Source organism: Ruditapes philippinarum, unplaced genomic scaffold (assembly GCF_026571515.1).
Source record: "Ruditapes philippinarum isolate M1 unplaced genomic scaffold, ASM2657151v2 ctg1847_1_1_1_1, whole genome shotgun sequence".
In the NCBI taxonomy this organism is placed as follows: domain Eukaryota; kingdom Metazoa; phylum Mollusca; class Bivalvia; order Venerida; family Veneridae; genus Ruditapes; species Ruditapes philippinarum.
This window is the reverse complement of record NW_026856244.1, coordinates 3,351-30,295: the sequence shown is the minus strand read 5'-3', so window position 1 is coordinate 30,295 and position 26,945 is coordinate 3,351. Positions and strand designations below refer to the sequence as shown.

The window sequence follows — 26,945 nt, the reverse complement described above, 5'->3', positions numbered from 1 at the left end:
ATCAATAATATAATTAAATACAATCGAAAATGGATTATATTTGGTAGAATATTGGAATTGATAGATATTTAGTGAATATATCGAAGCGCGCGAAAATTTTCTTTGTTGTTTCCTTTGTGTTTTCGAGTGAACGAATGTCCATTTTTGATAACATTTATTTGTTCTATTACTTGTATCATACCATGGATTAACATATATTGTGAACGATGGCACATTTAAAACAATCTAACGACCAAATGACACCAGATGCCAGTAGAAAAAGGAATATTATGGAGACTGTAAGTCCATCAGATGGACCTGACGGAGAGTACGTAAATTCCCCAAATCCTGTAAGAAGGAAAGAATACAGCTCACCGGATGCAGGCGGCGACACAAATTTTATTGTTGAAGGTAAATCTTTTGATCTAAGTGAACTGGTAAAATCTGCAGTATGCAGCCAAGAGGTCATGGATGCAATTTCCGCAGCAATTGTGCCATCATTAACGGTTGTGTTTAATAAAATGCTCAAACCAATTAATGATAAACTCGATGACCAGAGTCGTCGTTTGACAAACTTAAACGAAAAACACGAAAATCAAAAGAAAACTGTGGCAGATCTAGAATATAAGAATCATAAATTACGCTCCGAGCTCCGTGAAGCTGATGAGAGAATAGACTCCTTAGAAAGAAGTCTCGACGATCTGGAGCAATATGGAAGGAGAACCTCCATTCGCTTCCATAGGGTTTTACTTTATCCCTCTGGGGATTCCAACTCTTCAAGTCCTGCCGGAAAAAAATCGTCTAGTAACCCTCAAGGCTCAAACCCAGGATCCAATACTAATACTACCAACAAGCCAGATACGGATAAAATAGTCCTGGATATCTGCAATAATATGATGAAGGTCACCCCTCCTATATCTGTGGACGACATAGAAAGGTCCCACACAATTGGTCCGGTGCGTGGCGCCTATGGGCAGATTCTGTGTAAATTCAAGTGCTGGAAAACTAAAACTAGGGTTTTTATGGTGAAGTCAAACCTTAAACATCACAGTTCCACTGGGTTCAAAGTCTTTGTAACAGAAGACCTAACAAGAAACGAAAGATAAAAAAATCGAAAGTTTCTGGACCTCAGATGGTCGAATTTTGTATAAAAACAATCCAAAAGACAGAGTGCGATCTATTAGATCAATGAGTGACATTGACTTTTTGCTTCCGGATCCGACGGACGAGATGGTGGAGTAGGGGCAATCCATTCTTCAAATCAACAGCGGCGAACACAAGTGGTATGGACTAAATTTGATGTAATCATTACATGTTATTAAGATGTTATTAAGGCGAGACAATCTAAGTCACTCTCTCACCACTTGTTAACAAAGATTGTCTCCCCTTATGTATAGATATCACTTACCTATCATATCCATTGTCATGTTATAGTCCATCTAAATTATATTAGAACCAGCTTATCTATTGTATACACTAGTACAAAAGTACTCTCTAAATTAAAAATACTCCTAAATTTCAATTAGCCCTTCGTATGTACACTTCATGCATAATCCTTTATGTTATATGCACAATCAATGTCCTGATTAAAAATACTCCTACACTTAAATATGTCCCTCGTATGTACATACCACACTATATATTTGTACTAATTGTCATGCACGAGTCAGCGAGTTGACCTATTCTGGTCTAGTCAAACTACCCACGTTTACCGTACACTACTTGTATTGTTATCAGTTAAACAGACAAACCGAATACTGTAACATGATTTTGTTTTTATTTATTTTTTTTTTTTTTACATAAACACCATGTTGTATGAATAACTGGTCTTTGATAAGCAAACCGTCCGATTGTTTTTAAGGCCAATGAAAACTGATTAATACTTCTATATATAGAGTGTTATCATATGTATATAATTAGAAATAATTGTATTCCAATTTGTGTATAGAATGATATATTTTGATTTATTGGGTGCTTGTCTTGTTATTTTAATACATGGTATACGAGATACGTTAAAGTATCATTTGCTTCGTTTTTCGATGTTGTTCACAAATCATGTAAATCGCTTTGTGAATTATCATATTATGTGCCACTTGTTATCTTTCCATGACACCAGCTGATTTGTTGATGTTTATCTAAAAACCTATCACGCGTATTAAATGTAAAACAGTGTCTGTCACATGACCGTATCAACTCGAATACAGGTTTGTTTACAAAATACTGTTCTGATCCGCCCACGCAATTATATCGCGTCCATACCTATAGTCTGTCTCAAAAAACATTCAATTTTATTTGAAATTTTTTAAATGCACCGGTGAGATATGTTTTAAGTTGTCATCACTACTGTCAATACATATATATTTGTCATGGAAAGACGTATTTATGCATATCAGGATTTTGTTGCTTTGTATTTATGTACATGAATGTGTGTTTTACTCAAATAGTGTTTATATGTGCATTCATTAAATAGTATCAATGATTATACTGTACATATTTTAAGGATTTTGTTGCTTTGTATTTATGTACATGAATGTGTGTCTAACTCAAATAGTGTTTATATTCATTAAAAAGCATCAATGATTATACTGTACATATTTTAAAGGCTTAAACAATTATGTTTCCTGTTGTATAGTATTTTGTTTTGCTTTATAAAATAAGTTTATGCAGATACTTAAAATAAATCTATTCATAATGGAATCTTTTTAAAAAAAGTTTGCCTGGCATAATCTAGATTAAAAAAAAATAATAATAATAATTTTTTCTTCATTATTTATTTACATTTTTGGAGATTGTCAATTTCTTGAAGAATATAATAACATTAACATGATTAAAGATACCAAATCAATTTCGATCTATCTTATCTTACTATCAGGCAGAATATTACTTATGGATCACATCAAATCTTAATATTTAAGAGTATGCATTGGAATATATTATTGTTATACATACAAACAGTCTGATTAAGAAATAAGAAAAATTGTTTTAAATTATCAACAACCAACATTTTTGCTTTGAGCAAAACTTTTCTCTGAAATGGAAGTGTATTTTTTTCTTTGTCTTTTTTCCTTCATTGCTATCACTACAAATGTAAAATGTTCAGGATTCAGTATATCGGGGAAAGGGGATGTCACGGAATTAGTACTAGGTTTAACTATGCATGTCTACATAACTAACCTGTCGTCGTCGGTCATGCGTATGGATTCGTGCTTACTTCTCCCTAATGGGTAATTGTACTGTGGCATGGCGGATGGCGATTGGTTTATTCTACAATGGTACGCAAGGGATTAAAAAGTCTCAAATGATAATTAGTTATCCGTTCTTAATTTTGTATTACAAGCTAATGCTTATTCTATTAATGTTTAAACGTACGCTAAACTCCTTGATCAGTTTTCTGATGGTATCCGTTAATAATGTTAGCCTATCTTCTGTAGCTGCAAGTGTAACCGTGTGTAAACTATTTGAAACATACAGTATGGAAATATATACGACTATCGATAACTATCTTAGCCCCGAGCTAATATATGTCACTCCTCTATTGTTGTCCTTAAGTGGAGATATTGAAAAAAATCCTGGTCCAGACGAATCTAATGATGATTGTCTATCTATCCTTAGTCAAAATATAAGAAGCATTAGGAATAAGTTAAATTATGTCAAAGATAACTGGCTTGATTTTGATATGCTTCACAGAGACACATCTTGATAACATAGTTTCGAACGACGATATTAAACTAGATAATTTTTCCACGTTTTACCGTAAAGACGGTACACGTCAGTCTTGTGGTATACTAGTATATGTTTCAGACCAATTTATCTAGAAACGAAAATTTGAATTAGAGGACTATTTACAAGAATAACTTTGGATTGAATTAAGAAACAAGCACACTAAGCAACATATTTGTACTGTTTGTAGACAACCAAATGCCCCGTCGAATTTTGGAATAAAATGAATATTTGTTTAGAAAAAGCCCTTGAACAATGTAGCCGAATAATTTTAGTTGGGGATGTAAATGAAGATCAGTTGAACCTTAATAATCACAAACTTAAAGATGTTTTAATATTAAACGACCTTAAGAATATAATTAGAGAACCGACTCGAGTAAATGCAAACTCCTCAACACTAATTGACCCAATAGCAATTAGTAATAATATTCATGTTTACGATTCTGGAATAATCCCCACACCGCGCGACATCAGTGACCATTTTGGAACCTACCTGTTTACCAAATATATAAAAGAATCATGTAAAACATATAAAAGACGTGTATGGAATTATAATAGAGGAAATTTTCAGGAACTTAATAATCTCATACAAAATAATGATTGGTCATTTCTTAATTTAAACTCAGTACATGAAGCCACCGAATTGTTTACTTCTAGTATTCTTAGATTAGCCGAAAACTGCATTCCAACGCGATTAGTAACTATAAGACCTAAGGACAAACCGTGGTATGACTCAGTAATTCGTAGAACTTCCAGACAACGTGATCGCTCAAAGAAAAAAGCAGTTAGAACTAATTCGATTTTTGATTGGAACACTTTCAAGCATTTAAGAAACAAAGTCAATAATTTAAAAAAACATGCTAAAGAACAATTTTTTAATAATCTTGAGTATTCGATGGAGGAAGCAAGTGTAAATGATCCAAAACTTTATTGGAAAACAGTTAAGTTATTAATTAAAGAAAATTCAAATGCGTTTAATTCAATACCAACCTTATTAGTAGATGAAAATGGTAATGAACAACAATATGAAACTGATGCCGAAAAAGCAAATTGCTTAAACGAATATTTCATATCAGTGTCGCATATTGATACAACTTCTACTCAACTTCCGGTATTTATTCAAAAATCAAACAACGATATTGAAAATTTTACAATTAATTACCAAGAAATAATTGATATATTGTCATTATTACCCATAAACAAGGCGGTTGGGCCGGATGATATAAGTCATAAAATTTTAAAAGAAACAAAACTAACTATTTGTAAGCCATTATGTATATTATTTAATAGATCTCTTCGAGAAGGTGTTTATCCTAATATATGGAAATTTGCAAAAGTTATGCCCCTTTTTAAAAAAGGAAATAGAAATAGTCCTTCTAATTATCGCCCAATATCATTAATTAGTTGTGTAGGTAAAGTGATGGAGCGAGTAATCTTCAAACATATATACAACCATCTACATTCAAACAATTTGATATATCCCTTACAGTCAGGTTTTCTCCCTGGACATTCAACTGTTTATCAACTAATAGACATCTATCACCAAATTTGCGAATCCTATGACAAAAAGCTATCGACCTGTATTATTTTTGTGATATATCAAAAGCATTCGACAGGGTATGGCATCAAGGTCTGCTTTTTAAACTAAAACAATATGGTATTAAAGACCAGCTTCTCAGTTGGGTTACTGATTATCTCTCTGAAAGGAAACAATCGGTCTTTATAGGCTCTGAATTATCTTCCATCCTTAATATATCTGCAGGCGTGCCTCAAGGCTCAGCCCTTGGGCCTCTATTGTTTTTGATTTACGTCAATGATATTGCCGAAAACTTACTCTCTACTACTCGTCTTTTTGCAGACGACAGCTCTTTAGCTGTTTCTTCAAACAATATCGGCCTCATTGAAACAACTTTAAATCGTGACCTTAATATCATTAATGAATGGTCTAATCAATGGCTTGTGAGTTTCAATCCCAATAAAACTGAAGTTATGTTTTTCTCTTCAAACACAAATCCTAAGCCAATTCTATTCTTTAATAACAATCGTCTTGACTTTGTTGATCATCACAAACATTTAGGCTTGACAATTTCTCATGATCTCAAATGGCATGAACATATCGAAAAAATAATGTTATCAGCGTCAAAAGTTTTAAGTACAATGCGTGCATTAAAATTTAAACTTAAACGATCTACTATGAATAAAATATACATCTCTTATATGCGTCCGATTTTGGAATACGCCTCAGTAGTGTGGGACGGTTGTACATTAAACGAAAAGCAATCACTTGAACAATTGCAATACGAAGCCGCGCGCGTCGTTACTGGGTTAACTAGGTCTGTATCGATAAATTCATTGATTAAAGAAGTAGGCTGGGTATCTCTTTCTGACAGACGTAAAATTCAAAAGTTAGTCACGGTTTACAAAGCAAAAAATGGCCTTGTCCCTCATTATCTTGAAGATCTCTTCCCAAGTACTGTTTCAGAAACATCAAACTATCCACTTCGAAATAATAACAATTATGCAACATTAGCTCGTCGTACTGAAACGTATAATAGATCCTTCTTACCTTCAGCAATTGAACTTTGGAATTCACTTGATGCTAGTATTCGTAATGCGGAATCACTAAACATATTTAAAACTAGAATGAAAGAAATGTTCAAAGCTCCTATTGTACCTAAACATTTTTTAATAGGTGAAAGACTATTATCAGTTTTACACTCACGTATAAGAAACAATTGCAGCGACCTAAATGGTGACTTAGTTAGAAATCATCTTAGTGAAAATCCCACATGTCATTGCGGAAATGCAGTTGAGAATGCTGAACATTTTTTCTTTAAATGCCCGAGTTATCAAACGCAAAGAATAACACTCTTTACAGAAACTAGGACGTTCCACCCACTGAATACAAATCTACTGTTACTTGGTAGTGATAGCCTAGCATCGAAAGATAATGAAGTTATATTTACTGCTGTCCATAAATTTATTAAAAATACAAATCGATTCACTTATACCTAAACATTAAACCTTTATTGTAATCAGTTATAAATGTACTTAGAATATTATATAAGAAGTAATTACAAATACCCAGTACCCAATATAAAGTAAATGCACATAACAGCCTTAACGAAACCCGTGACACTTAGGGGTAGGGGGTGGGGGGTAGGTTATACTGAATCCTTAGATCATCCATATTATAAATTTATAAAATACACGAACGTTGATTTCTATCTGTTCGATTACTTTATTGTATATTGTTAAAAATCGTTTCTTACGATTCATTCCATCAGCAATTATACATGATATACACTATGTTTATGTTATATGCCATTAAGTATTGAATATAGTTTTTTCGTTTCATTATTTACCGGGGAGGGCCGACCGCTAATGTTGTAAGAACTTGGGCCCAACCCGTTTGCTTTTGCTGTTTGAAATACATATGAAATTTGTATCTGTATTGTATATACATGTATATAGCAATAAAATATGATTAAACAGTTATGCTCCACTCAGGTGAAAAATTAGGTATGAAAAATAACAAAGGGCAATAACTCAAAAATTATGAAAGGTAGAGTTATCATTCTTGTGCACTGCACACCTCCTGAGTGAGATCTATGCACCTATGAAGTTTCATGTTAATATCTCATAGGCTTTTGGAGTTATGCTCTGGACAAAAATCAATTTTGAAAAATAACAAAGGGCAATAACTCAAAAATCATGCAAGGTAGAGTTATCATTCTTGTGCATTGCACTCCTCCTTAATGAGGTCTATCCACCTATGAAGTTTCAAGTTGATAACTCAAATACTTTTAGAGATATCCTCCGGACAAAAATGTCGGACGGAAGGACGGAAGGTCGGACGGACGGACGGAGACTATTTCTATATCCTCCGCCGAAAATTTTCGGCGGGGGATAAAAATAATAGTAAATAGTCTGAAGAAAAGGTGGCTTGTGCATGCATACTATTCGCTCTCCTAAAACTTAAATACAAGAAAAAAAGTAAATTTTCCCCAAACAATATAACATTTTCGCAGGAAAGCTAATAGATACACACCTGTTCAGCAACATGTGTACGCGGTAGAACTAAATCAGGGGGTCAAACGTATAGCGTTGCGATACTTTTTTAAACGAGATGAAATCGTGTGATACGGAATTATGGCGGACTTTAGACTATAAACGCACGCCAGAGTGTGTATATTTTATAGTTACTGTAGTATAGTTATAAAAGTAACAGTCATTGACTATTAAAATTGCAAATTTTATGTGGAGGAAATGGGACTCTGATCCACATGTATTTCCTCGAAATCATAGAAGTTTAAGCACAAAAGTTAAAAACTTATTGAAGTTAAATAGGCAGTAACTGATTTTGTGTCCACGACGAAGTCATAGAATTAAAGCCAATATTGAATGTTAGATGCTATTTCTACTTGAAACTTACGAAAATACTCATTTTTGAGCTGTATAGCAAAAAATTACTGTGCAAAGATATATATTTACGCATTGTAGTCAAAAAATGTATGTGTACGATGGGTTTTGGTACGATAAGATGACTGTATGCCAAAAACGTCCGCAAATTTGACAGTGCTAATAGCTACTTAAATATATACCATAAATAATCTTCTTTTTTTTTCTTTTTTTTTGGGGGGGGGGGGGGTTACTGATTACTGACGGCATTCACCATGCTTACAATTGTAAGCACTTACATAATTTCGTCACCTTTATTTCAAACATTACCTTCCCTTTGATCTCTGATACCTGATAAATGGTTTTATTCATACTGAGATTTTATCTCTATTTTATTACTGAAAAATAACTTCGAATTATATGCTTTTTATTGGAGTGCAAAACAGATTTTTAATTAGACAATCTAAATTTCACTTCCATTGCTCATGTCTGACACCATTTCTCCTTCGTACAGAATGGTAAAATATTTATTATAACTGAATTTATATCCTTCTTTACTAAATAGTTTTTTTAAAATATTTCAGTTAATTTTGAGGCATTTAGGATAATGTAACGAAAATGGGAGTGCAATCTGTTAGAATGTGTTACAAGGTTGATATTCCTTTGTTAGTTTAAGGACATACCAAGGGCATGCTACTTAGTTAATCAAAAGAAAGAACTCTATAGTTTTGACATTAGACAAACATCTCAAACAATACTGAACATAAATACAAGGGAGAGAATGTGTACAATGTATAATTATCCGTTTTGGATAGTTTTCAGTTCGATTGTTGTGATGCTACAACTCCGATTGTTCTTCGTATATACTTTAATTTAAATGCTACACACTTATGTTAATTCAGTCACATTTTACACTTGAAATAAATTAATCCTCTGGTTGGTGTTTTTATAAATCATTCTTATAAAATCTTAATCATGTATAATGTTTTCTAGCTGACTTCTGGAATTCCGGGTGAAAATGTCCTTCCCTGCTAAATATTATACTATATTTTTTAAGATCTTCCACAATCAGGTTAAAACATATAGTAGGCCAATATATACTGCCATGTTTGTCTAACGGATCCTTCGTTAACTTGGGCATTTCAAACACGTTCCACCATCTTCAGTATGAAGCTGTGTCTAGATTTACGCTATTTTCACATACACGCACACCACAACTATTTTACTGAAAATAAACACATATCGATTAAGAAAGTATTCTAAATTTCACTGTATCATTAACACTGAATTAGAAATTCCTTATATATCCATTTTCAAAATGATATGACTGTACACCTAATTTAACTATGCTATAGTTAACTGTTCACCATACCAGTAACTAATTGTTAATGCGTAGTGAACAGATATCAATTGATCAGACGATCATGAAAACGCATCGAAAGGAACAAAAATATTGGCGTACAGTTAGTTTATCGGACCAGTTATCATGCGTACAGTAAGAAACACGGAAATATTGTAGATATATGCGAAATAGATAGTTAAATCTTTTCGTGTATTCTGTTTGCTATTTATAGTTGCTATAACAAATCAAATATCTGTTCTATAACGTCTGTTATTGTTTTTTTGTTCTGTAAGTATATCAGGTTGCCGGTGACATTTGAAGTAGCAAATACCTCTATCACTTTCACCTTACAATGAAATAGATTCTTTTATATAGACCATCATATACAAATATATCTTCCGCTAAGCATGCACTATATTATTCGAACAAAAAATAAAAATACAACAAATATCTTAAGCAAACTGGTTCTTACCAACATTATTTGTCACTTTCCGCCACCATTTTTCTGTATTGCCATATTTAACATCCCTTAAAAATAAGGCACGGCTATACGTTCTCCCCCCGTAAAGTTTTAGCTATGTCGAATATAATCTGAAACAAGAATTTTATTGACAAAGCCTGTGTCAAAAATTCGCCCTTGACCTCAATCATGTGATATTACATACTCGTAACAGCATTTATATGTTTTATCATAATTTTGGACATAAATATGTAAACCAAAATATTCCACCTTCGAAATAGCTTTGGTAGTTTAGCACGGATGAAGGTAGTCTAGTACTGGTGTAACTCTCCAGGAACGATGGTTAGGAAACTTCCCGCCTATATGACCGAAAAACTGTTGGGAAAAGGCGTAAAATGAAACAAACAAACAAACAAACCTTCGAAATAACATTCAACGATTTCTACAGTCAAGAAAGTACAATAATCGATTCATAGTAATGTTGCGGTACCATTTAAGTACACCTTTCTTTGTATCTAGAATTGGCAATACAAAATCAGTTACGGGTAGAAACTCTTTAAAGCAGAGTGCCTCCAGATTCATGTTATTTTTTATGAAAGTTTTGAAAATGTTATTAAAATAAAACTGTTGTAAATGGAGCAAAGAATGTGATTTTGACATTGTTTACGGAACTTAAAATCCACGTAGCAAATATGCAAGAATAGACATAACTGTTATAGCTACGTGGCAGAAATGTCGCAATGTATGATGCAAAATCAATCGAACTTACCATGTAAATGTTTGCTTTAATTCCGAATGTGTTTACTTTCTTAAGATATTAGTACATTTTTGATTTACTTTAAATATTTTGCCTCATCTGGGGTCATGCAGCTTTAAGATCAGATATGAAGAGATGACTTTTCTGCTATCATATACAAAAATTACAAAATAAATGTTTTTTTGTGGATTGTTATATCTAAAATGCTGTTTTACATTTAGAAATATTGATAAAAAATGTTTTCAAGCGTACTCTTAGAGAACCATATTTCCGAATTTGTACTAAAAGAGGTCTTTCAAATTTTAATTGACAATATTCAGTTCACGAGGTCGGTATATATTTGCATATAAATATTTTTTTATGTAAGGCCTTAATTTTGTTACTTCGTTATAAATATCTTTAGAGTTTTTCCCAACATTTGACTTTTGCTGGTTTTATGTTTAACCGAAAAAAACAACAAACAAACAACAATTATACCCATCGTATTCCTAGGTTACTGCAAACAAAATGTCAACTTCCTTTTTAATTGTTCATGGAAATATTGACAGGAGTGAGATGTTACTTTTGTTCAAAATTGAACCCTTCTTTCGATAGAAAATGTCAAATGCTATTTTGTAAATGTTGACATGTACATGCAGATGTTGTATTGTCTTAACTGTAAAGAGCAAATTAAACGCACACTTTATATCTATATGTGAACATATTTTTATCATCTAGTCTACCAAATTGTTAATTTTTTGCAATTCACATACATTTGAAAATTACAATATATAGTGATTGCATAAAAATAACAGCACTGTAAACACTATATACATGTTTCTATATATTGAACAGTACATTTATAGAAGAATGGACTATTTTGAAAGGATATTTGAAAAAAATGAAACCCAAATAAAGCGAACGTAAGTAACATTAAATATGATTTAGTGATATGTTTGTAATTTTGATGAAACACAAACTAACACACAAATTAAGAAGTTATCGACATAAAAAAGTTAATTATATATACATAAATGATAATGTTTGCGAAAACAAGAAAAATAAATATCAAATATATATTTGATATACTTCATATACCGAGTTAATGACTTAGGTTTATATTTTATTTGTTCGGGAATTTGGGGATGGGAGTGTGTTTTTGGCGTTTTCGCCACACTAACACAGATGTCATATTGCAATTTTCCAATTTTACTGGTGAGCGAAGATTTTAGTTGCCCTTATGTGCATTATAGCAAGACAAGAGTGGAGTAGAATCACCGACATTCCGGATAGCTTCCTCACAGCCGTAAGCTAGCTTGAAAGCTTCCTCACAGGAAAAAATCCAAAGTCCATTGCGGGATTAGAACCCATAGCGTTAAGGGGCAAATGGTTTCAAGCCAACAACCTAAACCAGTCGGCCACTGACTGTGTTTTTATTACTTTCTTTTGAAGGAACCTATATTAACGAAATAACAATATATCATCATTAAAATCACTTCTACGGTTATAAATGCGTTATCTCTCATTCTAGTGTGATTTCAATCAAACTTGAATTTATACTGTGATAATTTATGCCAAATATCGGTGAACCTGTAAAGAGTAGAACATTAAAGGAAACATGGTTAATTAACAAACTGTCACTGATTGTGAGATTATTTTACATTCAAAGTTGATCAGGTATCAAAGCATCTAATCAAGTGTAGTCTATTTACTTTTCACAAATAGCATACTTGAACAATTCATATTGCTGAATCTTTAATTTGCACTTAGCATCTTAGAAAATGATGATACAATACAAATTATTCAAGTTCAGATTTTTGCACTTTCTGCATTGAATTTAATGTAATGGATGCATAATTTGAGCCGCGTCATGACAAAACCAACATAATGCGTTTGCGACCAGCATGGATCCAACCCAGCCTGCGCATCCGCACAGTCTGATCAGGATCCATGCTGTTCGCTATCAGTTTCTCTACTTGTTATACGGTTCGTAAGCGAACAGCATGGATCCTGATCAGACTGCGCGGATGCGCAGGCTGGTCAGGATCCATGCTGGTCGCAAAGCCATTATGTTGGTTTTGTCATGACACGGCTCATTTATTTTATAAATTATAAAAACAAACATATAATTCTTGCTTATTTTGTCTCACCTTTTGAGCTAATTTGCCATCTTTGTTGTTTATCCTTTTGAATTTTTCGAGTAAATATTACATTATTTTCTTTGAGTAAATAATCAGTTTATAAAATGATAAAAATAGGTTTCCATTTTGCTAGCTTAATGATAATTAAATCATGAGGGTAAATATGAATATATACAAATAATATGCTGTTAGAGCGGACGAAATTGTCAGAAATCATCCGATAATACATGTATATTCGAGAAATAAGTTATTGCTCGATTAAATATGTTGGTCTTATTACATGACTTTTTCAAATTATACAGAATTATATGGAAATAAAATGCGCTTACTGCCTCTGTATATAGAAATAATTGTCATAACATGTTAATGAATTAACTTGAGAACTCATGATGGAAACGCACAATACTGTTTGAATATAATCATAATAACCAAGAGAAATATTGTTGTTGAACAATTGATATAATTTCTTTTCAGTGCCGCTCTTTTAAATGACAGCGTTCGGAAAGTTCTTGAAACACTTTTAGGGTTAAAAGCACCGGTGGAGCAGATGGCGAATCAGTCAAAGGCTGCTTATGATCATTTGCAACATTTACAACAGCTCTGTAAAGATGAAGAATGTTTATTAAAAGAATGGCAACGCAATTTGAAAGAGAGTGTTCCTTTGTCTAAAGAGGAGACAAAGCAAAAAGAAGAAGCTGAGGATGCTGATATTAAGGGTGACAAAATACAGTTTTCAGGAACACAACCCGACAAAAAAAGAATATATGACGATTTGGGTACATCTGAGATTTTGACACAAGACAAGATAAGACCTTCAGAGATCCATTTATGGCACGCAAAGGATATGGCTTTGAAAGAGTATGATGGTATGTATTAAAATGTAGTACAATTTTACATTTACCGACATTGACAAAACATGTTTTAACAAAAAGAAAAAGAATGAACTTTCATAATTATAATAGATATAATAGTAATAGAATTACTATTCAATCGGTTGGTTTGTTTAAAATTTGTATGATATTAGAATAATTACAGCTTATTTGGTATTATGTCTGTACTACAGCACTGGTTAAATAAAATATAATATAACGATACAGTGTTTAAATACGTCAGTGCCATTATTTTATCCACTAGTATTTTGGGAAGCGCATATAGTTTGGACAGCGCCCGTTCTTCCTCTCGTCCGTCTGTCCACACTTTAAGAACGGTTTATAATTTTGTCAGTTATAGATGCATTTTAAAATAAATAATTCTGCAACGATATGAAGTTGATTGAGATTGTAACGCGCAGAACGCTGTACCTTGAATATAATGTAACACAACACATTGTCAAAAAAAACTTGCCGTAAAATCGTACCTTGAGTCGTTCCCGGTCAAAACTCAACTATGTCATTTCTTGATTGATTAAATATCTATGCGTAAATTGTTTGACATATGTCGTGCACAATACTATGTCTCTACCTTAAAAAACTCACGGTTACTTTTGATCGATAAAGTCATGATATGAATTTTCATAAAAGATTATTGATAAATAAGTAAATAAATGACAATTCGCAACGTATGTGTAGAGTAAGGTCTCTTGCTTAAAAACCAATGTCACACTTGTTACTCCAAATTTACGATATGGAATTAATAATAAAGTGCATGGCTTGTGATGTTATGGCAACAATTTTGTCACTCCTAGATGGATTCAAAAAATAATTTGCTATTAATATGTTACACATCTTGACACCATGTTGCGCGAGAATCAGGTGTCGCGCTCAGAGTTCAAGGTCACATAATATGACGTTTTCATAATAGTGTACTGATGGTCTTGCCAGATCAGTTATTTTCAGGATTATAATCATTTGGCATAAATGTACCGGATAATCGGATATCATGACATTGTGTCGCGCAATTTTTTTAGCAATTTTACGCCCATACAGTTAAAGTAATACATCCAAAGTCTTAATATGACATTGAATAGTTGGGCGTGTCTGTTGCATGACTTTGTGTCCATACCACGTAACTTTGCGGGTACGGTTCATACAGACTTTTCATCGATTCAGGTATGTTTTGATCAATAACTTTGCTGATTCACGGTAAGTTGAAAACCCCTGAATGGTTTTGAGTACAGTTTTGTTTTTATAGGCAGGACTGAGAGGAACGGTACACACTCATTTATCATAACAAGCGATTTCTAGCAAGTCGTCCGTTCTTTTTCAGTTTTCCTTAAAAAAAATGTGAAATCTTACAGATTTACTATGTCAAATTTATCTAGTGAAATGCTTGAAATCGCTTGTTGTGATAAATGAGTGTGTACCGTTCCACTCGGCCCGACTAACTGTACTCGAATGTTCTCAAAAACCATTCAGGGGTTTTCAAAATTTTGATTAAAAAAAGCTAATATAATTACGGGTACTCTACGCCTTAGCTGAACAAAGTCGGTTGAGTAACATCAAAGTTACTAATAAAAAAATACTTGAATCGGCGAAAAGTCTGTACAATAAGTCACGTGGAACATGTAGTTCTAAATTGTTTGTTATTCATGAAGGATTTTTGAATAATTTTGGCGCACGCTAAAACAATATTTGAAGACTTAAAACGAGGTCGCACTAATACTTGAACAATTTAAAATTGAAATTTATCCATGTACATGTCCGATTTACAACCCTGTCAATTATTGAGGGATTCCATAAGTATGTTTCATTTTAAGTCGATTAAAATTAGATCTTCAGCTCAAAGGTCAACGTCACACATGTTCGCCAAAAGCCTTGATCAATAAGACCTTTCACGAGCAATTGCAAGTTTGACATTAAAAAGGTGATGGTAATACATGTACTTGGATTTGAAAACAGTTCATTAGTTGTTGTGTATGGAAATGGTTCGTCAATTCATCAAATATTCACGGATGTCTCTTGAATTAATTGAGTAAACTGGTAAAATAGAAACCGTTCTGTTTCTTGAAGTCAAAGGTAATGTTCCTTTACTTTAGATAAGCTTCCGGGGACATTTATCTGTTTATAATATGTGTTGTTGTTATGTCAATTTACAGAAAAAACACAGCAAACCTTGACAGAAATGCTCCGACCAGGTCCTGCATTGCTAGTTGAAAGTACTGACCTAAAATTTGATGAACAGACAATCAAATCTCACTATAATATATTGGTTTCCGATCAACTTTTTGAGGTTAGTTGCATGATGTTTTGTATGATATTATGATGTAATATTTTATGATATTATAATTATTATTGAAAATGAGTTGATTCTTACCTTCTATTATTAACACAACGAACACTTGAGATCTCGACCCCTAAGATATTTCGACGCATGACACTTAGACCCCTAAGAGACTTTAAATTGACTTGAAATTTCGAAAACCTTATTATATAAAGAAAATGAAGCCGTTACTTTCGAAAAAAAAAGAATGTGGATAAAGACGTGTAACATTTTATTAGAAAAAGGTGTCTTTATAACTTTGATTATTATATATCATTAAATAGATATACTTAATTATAAGTGAAATCATATCGAGTGGTTATTTGTTATTCGTAACCATTCTTCAAGTCAAATAATGTATACAAGGAACAGTAACACATTTAAACAGAAAATATATTAGGTATATTTGTATACATATTATCATAAAAACAGTAATTAAAATATATATTTTAAACGTTTTATTTTTTAATTGTAATTCACTTTTAGTCTAAACAAATATTGTCATTATCTCCATGTGCACTTGTTACTTTCAGTATATAGAACTTCAAATATCAGGAAATCTTAAGCTAATTGGTTCTTATACTATATTTTAAAAATACATGTATGAGTTAAACATAAAAAGGTATACTATCAGAAACTGAATGTCTTACATCATGTTTTATTACACATTTTTTATGCCTCGGATATTTATGAACTAAATGTGAAAGTAATAAAATGGCCATAAGAAAAACGCTTTTAAGTAAAAAAAAATAAAAAATGAAATCCATTACTGGCACTGAATACATGTACAAAATCAAAAATTCTCTAATACCATATACCAGTACAGTATTTATTTATCTCATGCTTTATTTGACCACCATCATTTAATGTATGGCAATGAATATGTAATATGTTTAAATGCTAATTAAATAATTGAATTAAAAGTAACGCACAACAATGCCTTTCCCAATTAGAAAACCCCGTTAAAATGAAAACAACTACTGTTTAATTAGCACTGTAATAATTTTGGTGATTCGCAGGATAATTTAAATAGGTGTTAAATACAGATAATTAAATCACAAATGACACTTTTCTGATGTTTATTTGGCACGCATTTTCACACGTGAAAACATAAAGATTGTTTTGAAATAACACCGAATAATTGATTGATTGGTATTTTGGTTTTTAATTCATAATGTAAATATAATAAACATGAAATTATCGCATCATCGAACTACAGACAAGTCAATAAATATGTAACATTGATTAAAAGAAATGTAAAATTATTTATATATATTATATATTATTTTTAACATACAAAACATGTGTTTCATACCGAAAACAATAAGTCTTTACAAACTTATAAAAATTATAGAATAAACACGCAATGCACAAATCGCGCAAAAAAACAACATATTATTACTGTTATTTTGTAATTGCAGCCAATGCTACATAACTATTGTTTTGCTAAGCAACACAACATTATAATATAAATCGAAAACAATGTTGCTTTATTGCTTTACCTTAAGTTTATAATATTTTGTTATGAAAATAATTAGAAGATTTGCTATTTGATTAAATTATTTCTCGAATATCTTAGCTTCTAAAGTACAAAAGTTTATATAAGGGTCGAAATGTCTTACACAATAGGAGTCGAAACGTCATGTAAAAAGGGGTCTAAGTGTCAAGGGGTCTAGAAGTCATCATAATATCCTTAAGATTAGAGAAGTCAATGGGGTCTAAGTGTCTTACTTGCCCTTGACCTTTAAATATTAAATTTAGCTTAGATTGTCATAACTTTGTCATTTGTTTACACAAATTTAACTTAAACAAAAGAAACGTTTTTGCCATTTTATGTATGTTCAATGATTGAAAGACCTTTACATTTAAGACATTAAACTGACCTTAACCGTCAAGGTCATATTGTTGAAACTTGCTTTAATTGTCGAATTTTGCTATTTAATTACAAATTTGACTTTGAGAAAAAAACATCTATGACAAAACCGACATGTTCAATTATTCTGATATGACTTTGACGTTAAATTAAAAATTACTTTAAAGGTCCTATTATTTGCTTGAATTGTCACAACTTTTTTTATAGATTTATACTTTTACAAACAAGGGTGCCATAGTCACAAAATACGCCCGTTTACGAAAGCTTTAGATGGAGATGGGGGCATTATGGATAAGTGTTATCTAGCAAGCAAGTTTTTATTCTTGGCACTGTGTTGTTAAATGAACCTTAAAACAAATCAGTAGGGAATATATGCACAGGATGTGTGACCTTGACCTTGGTCGCAGGGACCTGAATTTTATGCACGGCACTCAGTCCTACAATGAAGAACATTTGTGCCAAATTATATTGAAATCCCTCTATGCATGTAGAAGTTTTGCTCCAGACAAGCGTTTTTCTATGACCTGAATTTTGTGCGCGACACTTTGCAATGAGCTCTAAGTGTGACCTTGACCTTTGACCTAGAGACCTAGTTTATGTGCGTGACATGGCTTGTCATAATGGTGAACATTTCTATGAAATTTCATTAAAATCCCTCCATGCGTGTAGGAGATATGCTCCGGACAAAATCTGGATATTTCATCATCTTTAGTGACATTGACCTTGTATATATTGACCTAAATTATATGTATCACAGCCATAGTCTTGATAATGACCATTTGTGTTACAATCCCTCAATAAATGATGACTAAATGGTCCATATACACACATATTTTTATTAGAACTTTGACCTCTATGTGTGACCTTGACCTTGGCCGCAAGGACCTGAATCTTGCGTGCGACACTTCGCCTTACAATGGTGAACATTTGTGCCATGTAATATTGAAATCCCTCTATACATGTGGAAGTTTTGCTCCGGACAAGCATTTTTCAATGAGCTCTAAGTGTGACCTTGACCTTTGACCTAGAGACCTGGTTCATGTGCGCCACACTGCTCTTCATAGTGGTGAACATTTCTGTGAAGTTTCATTAAAATCCCTCCATACATGTAGGAGATATGCTCCGGACAAAATTGGACTCCCCGCCTGCCCACCCGACCGCCCGCCCGCCAGGGGCGTTCCCATAATACGTCCCGTTTTTCAAACGGGCGTATAAAAAGGACAAACGACAAGACCGACAAGTTTAATGATTCAAATATAATTCTGACATTGAAATGACATTGATAATTGACATAAAATTATTAAATTTTGAATAACTTGTTAAAATGATTTACAAATTTGATAGATAGTTGAACAATTTATTGTTTTACTGAACTGACAAGCTAAAAGATATGAATTTGACCTATAAGTAGCCTTGACCATTAATTGTTACAACAGTTACTATGTTTCTGATTTGCTTGAACATAGAGCTGATATGATGATTAACTAAATCTGACCTTGATCTCTGAAGAACCTTGACAGTAAACATCTTATTATCAAATTTTGCTTAAATTGTTATAAAAATAATTATTATCTATTATCATGGGCAGATTTGATTGATACTGCATAACAATATCAACATAAAGAAAAAATTAAGTGTTGCATTGATATGTCAATTGTCTTGCAATTGTTTATTGTCAATTTTTAAATGTGAATTATATATTGACCAAACATTCAGTTTACTCTGAATAATTTTTACTACAATATTCTTCCTAAAATATGTTAAACAAGCGTTGCACGTGCTAAGCGCTGAATTATTTTCAGGTCATTGTTTTAAAATAAAAACATTGAATAAGAACATTGATGAAATCAATGTTCAAAAGTTTCCCTGTGAAGATAACATTATAAGCCTAAATCTATATTTTTTCCGTTTTTATTTCATTTGTCATAAAAATCTAATTTTCTTTAATTAATTTATATTGAAAGAAATTTGCCTTTATTGCTTTTTGGGTATTTATAGGTCTCTCTGTGAAATAAGTCCTACAGTATTTATCCATTTATAAGGAACAACAAAATTTGTACATCAATAACGATGTCATCAGAATACCTACTATCCTCACAATTTTGAAAGGTTAGGAAAATAATTAAATGAACTGTTTGCTTGTGTCTTAAAACTTTTTCTCGACTGTTCTGATGTGTTTTATCTCCATAGCGGGGAATAGACCCAATAGTTAAAAAGCTAAAACATGTACGGCAATGTCTTTTTTATAGTTCTCGGGCAACATATTAAGTATTACAGTAACTGTCATTGTCATATAATTAAAGTAAGATATTATACAATTATGAAATTATTCATTAAACTTATTAGTAAATGTTATATTATAGTTGTTAATAAGGTACATGTATTATTGAATCAAAAGTTTGGTTAAAGAATATATTATTAATCTGTGCGGGTAATCAAATAATCTCGTGTTTGGTTTACCAGACGTTTCAGTCAACCTAGCATAAAACTATACATAATTATACTGTCTTGCATTGCCAATGCTGACACATGTTATACTACCTGTCTCAACATCTTTTATTACGTATTACTGACCTCTTTAATTTGTAGAAACCTTTTAACATAAAACAAATATATAGAAATATTCCTGTTACTTAACTGACAGGGGTTGGCCTCCCAACATTTGAAAATTTTGAAAACTCAATTTATTATAATTTCCCCCCATTCATGCCTATAAAACTATGAAAGGAGTTTCATTTAAATTTATATTTTTCGGATATAATTTTCTTACACTATTTAAAAATAAATTATTGTTTATAATGGTATTTGCTTCATAGTTCTATATCAATTTCGTAATTAATTTTATTAAATTTCGTTTTTATTTATTCTGCTATTATTTTAATTTAAAAAATACATGTAGATGCAAAGAGTTTCCTTTATATTCTCTGAATTAGCCTTACCCCAAGTTTTATCAGTTTCAGCATTGCGATTTTTAGACATGGTGTTATATTTTGATCCAATCGTAACTGTTCGACCCTTTCCATTAGTCTTCGAATATGGACCTCGAACACAACAGACTTGACGGATAGCTATTTCGGTCTTACTTACTCTAAGAAACTAAACACGAAACAAACAGTAATTTGATACTGGGAGATATTGACTAAATTTTTCCAATAAATCGAGTTAACGTCTAACTACATTAGGTACATTTATAGATATAAAAGTAGAAAGTACATTATTTATGTTCTTATAAGTATGGTTGTGTTGTAGAAACCGAGAGTACAAAATAAACATTCATTCGGATTTGTTCATAAGTCTACATCAGTACCGATTATGATTCTTAGACATATTTTCAATCATAATTCTATGGCAGAAATATACCTACCTTTGGATGTCAAATATATACATTTGTTATACCTTATCAAAAGACTAACCCTCTGTTTTTGTTAACATTCTTAACTACCGTGGTAGAACTACGTCCCCCAATCCGTATTAAGTTCCCCCGAGGTTAATTATTGAAATAAGCCGAGCTGTTCCGATTGATATTGATCTAAATTGACTTTTTGCATTTTTATTTGTAACTTCTCAAAGCATAGATGACGGTTAGAATTTAAGATTAAGCATGTGTAAAAACATTTGCTGAAATTGTCTTTTTGTCTGTTTTGTTGGGTTTTATATCACACAAACACAGTAAATGGCCACAAGTTTTGCAGGCAGCGACCGTAACCACATATTCCCTCTTTATTGTCTGATTTATAAAGATTTACTAATTCAAAATTATATTATACTATTTTTCACTATGAAAATAAAGATTTTTTATGTCAAAAGAAAGTATTTAGATTCCACCTTTCATATTCAGATTATTTAATTGTTTACAAAAGAACTAAATTTTCTATTCTATAACCTGAAGTTATTTTGGAATACTTCTATTTAATATAATTATCTTTAATTAATTATTATAATAATTTTCAAAATCTACTGATGGGTAAATAAAAATATTCAAATCTCTGCAAATCATCCCATTATTAGAACCATTGCATATTTTTCCCGAGTGATTCAGGGCTTTATTAGTAATATTAAAACAGAGAAGAAAAATAGCAGATACTAAAGAAGCATATTGACTTTTCACAACATATCTTTTGAAGATATTCAATCCATACATCGATTAAATGCAGCTTTTCCTTGTATAAATAATATGTTTTCTGAAATTCCTACTTTAGTTAATATCCATAGATATGTGTATTATCTTACTTCAGCGTGACGCAATTATTGTGGAAGACATTGAGGCGTTCTTGTCAGAGTTAACTTCCAATCGTGAAACGAAACTGATTGAGGATCCTAAACTACAAAGTAAAACAGAACAAGCATCAAGAGTATTCCTAAAGCAGCCAAGTGCAGATGAACTAAAACGCAGTATGTCTCTTAAACTACATAAGGAAAAAGACCGAGAAGAGAGCAGACCTATCATAGATTATGACGAAAATGTTTGGATGTCTTCACAACTACCTATCAAAAGTCAAGACAAACAGATTTCGACTGCGTCTTTACAACAGCGAGGTAAAATTTTGTTGATTAAAAATCTATTCAACAGCTTTCAAATTAAAAGTGATTTTATTTTCAATTTTTTTTTTTTGTGTACATTATTTTGTCTTTACAATCGTTTAAATAGAATTGTTAAAACAACTTTTTGATTTATTTATTAAACATGTTGTTTCCGTAACTTTTGTCTTTCTTTCATATAAAGTATTTATTTAATATTATCTAACTTTTAAGGCAAACATATAAAATAGTATTTCTGCCCACTTTGAACTCAATTAAAACTATTCTTTAACATTTCTATCATGCATTCCATTGGACATTGAATTGTGATTTTAATGTAAAGCTATTTGTATGTAAAACTATTTAGTCGTGTGAAAACAAATTCAGAAAAAATTCAATTTGTTCCCACTCACCAAATATTATTTAATTGAATTAGTTCATAATCAAATCGACAAAATGAGGTCATTTTACATGTTTTAGTATACAGCATTGTATCGTAGATACAAGATTGCAATTAATCATTCACAGTTTAGATTTGCTATAATATTTCTATAAGCTGTCAACGGTATATATTTCTTGAAAATATACACAAAGTGCTTACAAGTGGTTATTTTGATCACACGAAATAGCATTTCCTCCTTAACAACATACATTTGACTAATGTCAATAAGATTTTTTAAAAGGTGACCCTCTACAAAGGTTATGTAAAAAAAATCCAGGCTTATGCTCTCCACAACCACTGAAACGCTACAATTATATTTTAAAACGAAATCGTTCAATATGCTCGTCCTTAATATTTTCAATATGTCACTGTCTTGTAAAGCTTTACTTAAGCTATACACAATCTCAATACAAGTAGGTAGGATCCACTTTGTTTTATTAAGAATGGATATTCCTTTGTGAAGTTTATTCAAAGAGTAGATAATTGAAAACCATGTACTTATACAAAACATTCCACTTTATATCAACAACGGATTATGTAGCTTACAAAGACATATTGGAAATCACTTTTAAAAAACCATATGCTAACTTAATGGAAAGTTAACTCGATTTTTTATTTATAGACATTGCTTAGTAGACCCCTAAAATAAAACAATAAATATGATATTACTTAAACTCTGTATGTAAAAGATTGCTACTCTATTTTACCTTTGTCACAAAGACTTTAGTAGAAAAAAAACCTTTGTAACGCTTTTTTGTTTTAGAAAATACGAGTATCCCTATCATTTAATAAAAGAAAAAAGAGAATCTTAAACTTTAAGTGTTTTATTGCAATGATAACACTATGACTTTCGGATTGATGTAATTAATATGTAGGGCAATGCGCTTTTAGCGTAATCTTTTTTTTTTTAAAATTCTTAAGCTTTGAAGTTGTATATTATAGGTGGACGTATAACATTGTGGTGTATTCAACGGATACAAGATCATTTCGAGTGCATAACGGTCCAACTGAAACGGATAAGATTATCTCTCTCTCGAGTGTACAAGAGTTTAAATTACATTGAAAATGAAAATAAAAATACCATCCGAAAATCCTTGGATCTTCCAACTTTAACAAAGGTTCGGTTTATTTTGACGAAGCATTTTACATGTCGATACAATATTATTAAACATTTTTTATACAGCAGATTTGTGTTTTTATTAAATATATTGTTATATTATCCTGCTGCTGCAACATTCTTATAAAGTATGATTATTTGTGTAATATTCCCTGACATGTAATTGTATTAATATAATGATATGTATATATCTATGAATACGTATATGTATATTTTCCCCCTGACGTACTAGTACATATTTGTTATATCTGCTAGCATCAGTAATCGATTATTGTATTTTGAAAAATTTACCAATATTTGGAAATGTGAGAAAGTCTTAATGCTCACTTCCATAGCATAGGACACGTGTTCTCTAACTTGTTTTTTAATGGATAAAAGTTGTTTGTTGTATTTTTAAAGTAATCTTATTATTTACATTTTTTTTACATTAAAGTAACAAATACAATTTCTTGAGATACATTTCATGTAATGCGTGATCATCGCATTGTTGTCAATTTCAGGAATGGTCTCAAGTTAAACAGCTTGCACGGGATTGCCAAAATTCAAATGATATGATGAAATATACAGACATACTGTCTAGATATCAGCTAGATAAAAGAGTGGAATTGTTAAGAGATATATTAAAAGAGTTGGAAACAAAAAATTGATCGATTCATTTTTACAAGAAAGGAAAAGAATGGAATAAGACTGTTTTCTAAAAAGGACCAATTTAAAACACAAATAAGACATTTGTACTTTTTAGTTTTTTGAAGCAAACTCGAAGGCGATTTAATTCAAGTTTCAAGAGCTTGTTTTATAATCAAGCTTTAAATTAAATATGATAACACATTAAGACTGGGTTACAAATTGGCATACTTACATATTATTTGTATTCAGAAACTTTCTAATGTTTACACTTCTTGCATACAAAAACTATAAATGCTTTTGTTTTGTTATAAAATGTTAAGCTACTTGTAGCTTTGATATAATGATGATTGAAAGCTTTGTATATATTTGCATTGCGTTATATGAATTATGAATAAACGATAATAGATGTGTACGAGTAATGCATTTGTAATGGGTAATGGTTGATTAATTACTTTTTGTGGTTTTTGATACGTTTGTCATAATGCACTTTTGTTTTGATACTATTATAGATTACACATTTTTGACTGAGTTGCATATATGATGCTGTCTGGATTTGTTTTATCTGTATCAGTTTGTTAAATATTAATCAGAAAAGGGTATTATTTGAAGAAGTTTTTGATTCACACATAGCTAGCCTTCTTCTTAAGATGATAAGATAGTGCCCAAAATGGGCTCAAATTATTGAAACGCTTGAAATATGATGTAAGAATCACGCCAAGTAACATATACGTTACATCTATGTAACACATATGAGAGCTCTAACACTTAAAGCTACATAAGATAAAAAAGTAAACATATTTTTTCTGTCGGCTTAAAAACAAGCATTCTATAATTTTGTTAACATTTTTAGCAGTTTTGTTGTAAATCTCATTAAAAAGTGTTCATTTTAAAAAGAAAACCTACGGTAACACTAAAGTTCGTATACGAATTTTAACATGCAAATAAAGACTTGTATAATTAGTGTATGCGCTACGTCACAATGGTAAAATCAATTGTAACCATGCATGTGGATCACAGGAAATATGAGATATTCTTGGGCAAACAAACTTTTACCGTTTAAGTTTCCCGATGCATTGGCTCTGTCGTTTACAAAAAAAGTAATCATCTCATAAAATGATTGAATTTGTATGAAAACATCCGTTATATAATGCGGCAATATACCGTTAAATTCGGACTGCTATTCAAATATGTTTGTTGCTTTTTTTTGATGTACGGATGACCCAAAGGCAGAGTTTCTCATGCAAATAGAAATTGTACTACCGATTTCGCCACAATGAGGTTGTAGATTTATGGCTTATAAAACTCGTTTTAGGTGTCTGGACGGGAGTCGATATGAAACATATTTATGAAACATATTTAATTAACGAAATGTAGATATTTCTTTTTTATGAAATTTATTTTATGTAGCTTTAATATGACACACATCTATAATGAGATAAAAAAATTAACAATTAAGAACAAAATGCTCATTTACTCACTTTAATAGGAAAAAAATCTATAAACGCTTTGCTTATATCATTTGACCATCGGAGTCCCATAAATAATTTTTAAACATCTCATTACGGAAACAGTGAAATATGTTTATACAATGTGCGATTCAGAGCCATAATGGCTCATTTATGTAATTCATTCATAACAAAAGTAATTCACATTTACATAACAGTCATAGTTTACGATAAAATATCAACACATATGTTACAATAGAATCTATATTAATCTACAAAATGTACCAGCTGTGCATTCATTCCAAATACCTCATACACCATACATTCAAAATCATTCCTTACCCTTTGAATAAAAAATAGCAAGTACATAGGGAAACAAGGAAACAAAACATTCACATACACATCCATTTTAAATTCTTTTTATTAGTTTTATGTTTTAATTTACATTGTTTTATTGGTTTCATCCTTGTGTTAATATGAAACAGTGTTACAGTTACTCCTTTTTTGTCTGTGTTATTTAACTTTGCCATTTAACAATGTTATATCCTCTTCAATTTCTATTCTTTATAGCACAAAGTAATATGTTATGAAAATAATGATATAATTCTGCTACTGAAACATTATTTTTGATACTTTTAGATTGAGTCTATTCTATAAGAAACTTATATTGATACTTATAAATATTTTATATTTATATAAAACATACTGATTTCTTATTAGTTTTCACTTCATTGTGTTAACAATGATTGAAATTCAAAAAAAATGTTCAAAATGAAAAGTAATTTTGATTAAACATTGATATAATTGAAACTGTGTTTTGTATTGATTGTTCACACTAAGTCTTGCCGTTACTATGTTTTCTAATTAGCGTTTGCATATCCTGCAGGGCAGCGAAAGAATAATCCGAATTTTTAAAAGATAACTTCAAAAATGTAGTTGATTAAGA

The 26,945-nt window shown here is 31.3% G+C and overlaps 1 protein-coding gene across 1 annotated transcript in view; it reads left to right on the top strand.

Moving 5' to 3' along the window:
- The window catches only part of LOC132745926 (uncharacterized), a 56,641-nt gene extending 30,271 nt beyond the window's left edge, over window positions 1-26,370 (top strand). The window contains exons 5-10 of the mRNA XM_060734943.1: window positions 11,494-11,561; window positions 13,254-13,645; window positions 15,814-15,947; window positions 22,086-22,386; window positions 23,753-23,928; window positions 24,428-26,370. Of these exons, the coding sequence (XP_060590926.1) occupies window positions 11,494-11,561; window positions 13,254-13,645; window positions 15,814-15,947; window positions 22,086-22,386; window positions 23,753-23,928; window positions 24,428-24,574 (1,218 nt within the window). The 3' untranslated portion in view covers window positions 24,575-26,370. The remainder of the gene's footprint in view (window positions 1-11,493; window positions 11,562-13,253; window positions 13,646-15,813; window positions 15,948-22,085; window positions 22,387-23,752; window positions 23,929-24,427) is intronic.
- The last annotated feature ends 575 nt before the right edge of the window (window positions 26,371-26,945 follow it).